Source organism: Chanodichthys erythropterus, chromosome 1 (assembly GCF_024489055.1).
Source record: "Chanodichthys erythropterus isolate Z2021 chromosome 1, ASM2448905v1, whole genome shotgun sequence".
Lineage (NCBI taxonomy): Eukaryota > Metazoa > Chordata > Actinopteri > Cypriniformes > Xenocyprididae > Chanodichthys > Chanodichthys erythropterus.
The window spans coordinates 1,835,989-1,840,086 of record NC_090221.1 but is presented as its reverse complement, the minus strand read 5'-3'; the positions used below and the strand labels follow the sequence as shown (position 1 = coordinate 1,840,086).

The window sequence follows — 4,098 nt, the reverse complement described above, 5'->3', positions numbered from 1 at the left end:
AATCTGTTTTTGCCTATTTTTGATCAAACAAATGCAGCCTTGATGAGCCTAAACAAATAATTTTATTAATGTCAAACTTTTGAACAGCAATACATCATGTCTGTGCATGTCTGGGAAACTCACGAATATTCATGTAAGCTCCACCTTCGGAAACCGAAAATCTCGAAACACCGGTCCGCTCCCACATTCCTCTCCACCCATTAAACAGGTTAATCTCCATCCTTGAGCTCTAAAGAGGTGCAGCTGGAGGTCATTTTGCTCTGAAACACTAGTTGTGTTCAGAGGTGGATACAGTACTGATATAAATAGGCGGATCATTTCATCACTGATCATATCGTCAGTTTTAGTGAGTTCACTCTCAAGTCAGGAACAATGTTTGCACGTGGAGTCATCGTCCTTCTCTGTGTCCTAGGTGAGTAATATCAGGATTTCATTCACTAAAACTGATATTAGGATCATTTGTCACGTGAGAACCTGCGATATACACTGATACTGATAGTTTTGCTTCATAATGAAGAGTGTCATTGTTTCGATAAAGTCTTAATTCACCTTTGCTAAAGAAGGACAAATAAAAAAAATGTATAAGATTTAACACTGGAGTCGAGAAACGCACCGGCACGTTTTGCAGGATTTGCAAAACAGACTTAAGGGTTAGTTCACCCAAAAATAAAAATAATATAATTAATTACTCACCCTCATGCTGTTCCACACCCGTAAGACCTTCATTCATCTTCAGAACACAAATGAATATATTTTTGATGAAATCCGATGGCTCAGTGAGGCCTTCATAGCCAGTAATAACTTTTCCTCTCTCAAGATCCATTAATGTACTAAAAACATATTTAAATCAGTTCATGTGAGTACAGGGGTTCAATATTAATATTATAAAGTGACGAGAATATTTTTGGTGCGCCAAAAAAAAAAAAAAAATAACGACTTATATAGTGATAGCCGATTTCAAAACACTGCTTCAGGAAGATTCAGAGCGTTATGAATCAGTGTGTCGAATCAGCGGTTCGGATCGCCAAAGCCACGTGATTTCATCAGTTTGACACGCGATCCGAATCATGATTCGACACAAAAGATTTTTAATGCTCCGAATCTTTATTAAATCTTTTTTTAAAAAACTTCTAGGGCACCTTTTAAAATAGAAAACCATTATTTTAAATTGTAGTAATATTTCACAGTATTGCTTTTTTTTTTTCTGTATTTTAATATATAGCATGATGAGCATGCATGAGACTTCTCTTAACTTCTTTTGACTGGTACTGTAATTTAAACTATAATAGGCCTATACAAAATTCTTCACATGATGTGCAATATGTGCATGCATGAGATCACAAAAATCATGTTTTTTTTGTGTTTTTTTTGTTTTTGTTTTCCCTCAATAACCACGCATAAACATTATTCCTTAAATACAAACATATAGCACATGTTCCTCACATATAATTGTAGACTAGTTTGTGCTGAACAGTGTAATGACACCTTTTCCATTAATATGTTTATGAACAACTGAAAAAAGCACAAATGTCAGGGAATGTCAGAACTTCTCCAGGGCCCCAAAAATCCTCAGACCCCAGAGGGTTGAGTCACTTCAGACATTTTTAAGTGTGATTTAAGAGATGGTTCACTAAAAAAAAATATTAAATGGTGTTTTTATCCAACAAAACATTAGACTTTCATTGACTTTCATTGTATGGGCAAAATAAGTTATTTCCTCTTGCCATATCATGATACACTTTAATCCTTGTTTTTCCTTTTTGACACAAACAGTGGCCGTATCTGATGGAGCAAGAGAGGTGAGTAAATAAAGACTGTAGAATTACTTCCCTCCATTTGCAAATAACTCAATGTTTTCTTTTTGTGACCAGCCTAACTGCAAGCCTTACTCGTCTAACGCATGCCCAAGGATCTATGATCCCGTGTGTGGATCTGATGGAAAAACCTACAGCAATGAATGTGAACTGTGTGCTGCCAACAAGTGAGTTTAAACAAAGTACTGCAGGTTTAAAAATGGATTATGGTCACTTTCAAGCTTTAATCCTTAATCTTTTTTTTTTTTTTTAGGGCATCAAATACTAAAATCTTAATCGTGAAGGAAGGTGAATGTGATCAACCTCGACAGGTGTGACACAGGAATGACACCATAAATCACCTTGACAGACCTTTACTCAGCATTATTGTATTCATGTCTTTCATTATAACCTGAATGTGTGACTGCAGTATAATTACTTCCCTCCATTTGCAAATAACTCAATGTTTGTTTTCTTTTTTTTTTTTTTTGTGAACAGCCTGACTGCAAGCCTAATCCATCTAAAATATGCCCACTGAACTATTCACCTGTGTGTGGATCTGATGGAAAAACATACGGCAATGAATGCGAACTGTGTGTTGCCAGCGAGTGAGTTTAAGTACTGTTGGTTTAAAAGCAAATTAGTACTTTCAAGCTTTAATCCTTACACTTCTTTTTTTTCTTTTTTTTCTTTAGGGCATCAAATACTACAATCTTAATCGTGAAGGAAGGCGAATGTGATCAACCTCGACAGGTGGGACAGGAATGACACCATAAATCACATTGACAGACCTTTACTCAGCATTATTGTACTCATGTCTTTCATTATAACCTGAATGTGTGACTGCAGTAGAATTACTTCCCTCCATTTGCAAATAATTCAGTGTTTTGTTTTGTTTTTTTGTTTTCGTGAACAGCCTGACTGCAAGCCTTACTCATCTAACGGATGCCGAGACATCTATAAACCTGTGTGTGGATCTGATGGAAAAACATACAGCAATGAATGCGAACTGTGTATTGCCATCATGTGAGTTTAAATCAAAGTACTGCAGGTTTAAAAACAGTTTAGAATCACTTTCAAACTTTCTTTTACACAATTTTTTTAGGAACTCAGGAACCCAAATCTTTAAGGTGAAGGATGGTGAATGCGATAAACATCTGCAGGAGTGACACAGGAACGGCAGCATAATTCAGCTTGACAGACCTTTAGTCAGCATTATTGTCTCATTCATTATAACCTGAATGTGTAACGGTTTAATCCTTAAATAAATGCTGCATATTGAAGCTGTTCTGTTTTCTCCCTCAAATCTTGAAATGACGAGATAAAATAGGTGAAGATTTACTTTGAAGAATTCACACGGATCATATCTAGAGAGCAGAATATCATAAAGGGAGTGTGAGCTTTTGACACCCTGTTAGATTCATCTTCAGGTAGACTCAAAGTCATCAAGTTTATTAATGAAGAAGAGTCGTATTTAAAGCAGAATCATCCAGGCTGTCCAATCACAGTGCTCAAAGATCAACACCTACCATATATGGCATATTAAGAAATATAAGTGAGATCAGATGTTCAAATGTATGCGTATAAGTTCTTGTTTTGTCTAAAGAAGTTACACAAGGGAGTCTTACACAAGAATGGTCAAAAGCGGAGTCTAAGAAAATATTAACACAGAATGCACCAATAAAAACCTCAAGTACGTTCCATTCGACTGTAAGTGTGCAGAACATTTTCTTTGAAGAAGTCCTGAAAAACAGTTGAGCATTTTTAAAGGAACTGAATGATTTGACAGAATCTGAGATTAAACTTACTTTACAAAACAAACCATTAGTGTAACAATTCGCTTGTTCTCAGTGGTTGTACACAAAACACCAGGGGCGCAGGAGACATTTTCAAAGTGGGGGGGGACCAAACTGTAAGCAAAAGCCCAGATAGTGAGATCAGATTTCCAGATATCAGACCACCACTTCAGGCTCGCTGGCTTACACTAATGATGTCACGAACATTCATTTCTAGAATTTCTCTCTCTCACCTCAGAACGCAGTTGATCAAGATACACTCATAATTAAAGCTTCTTTATTGACATCTATATGTTTCCATGAGGAACCTTCAACATTCCCACTGCAGGTTGGCATCAGGAAAACAGTGAACAGTGGGTGACATGGATGCAAGCGAGTAAATACAGGAGAAATATAGCAAAGTCATTTCAAAGTGCCACACTTCCTGCTGCCAACAGGTGGCGCTTTGACCATAACCAAATATTGCCATGTAGATGTCCTCAGGCAAGGACTATTATCAAACGTGAAGT

General features: G+C 36.7%; 1 protein-coding gene across 1 annotated transcript; it reads left to right on the top strand.

Annotated features, from left to right (window-relative positions):
- The first annotated feature begins 372 nt into the window (after positions 1-372).
- LOC137034179 (double-headed protease inhibitor, submandibular gland-like) lies at positions 373-2,993 on the top strand. Its single transcript, XM_067407273.1, has 8 exons — positions 373-412; positions 1,774-1,799; positions 1,872-1,981; positions 2,068-2,125; positions 2,292-2,401; positions 2,489-2,546; positions 2,710-2,819; positions 2,899-2,993. Exons 1-8 carry the CDS (start codon positions 373-375, stop codon positions 2,960-2,962), a joined length of 576 nt encoding a protein of 191 aa, XP_067263374.1. The 3' UTR covers positions 2,963-2,993.
- The last annotated feature ends 1,105 nt before the right edge of the window (positions 2,994-4,098 follow it).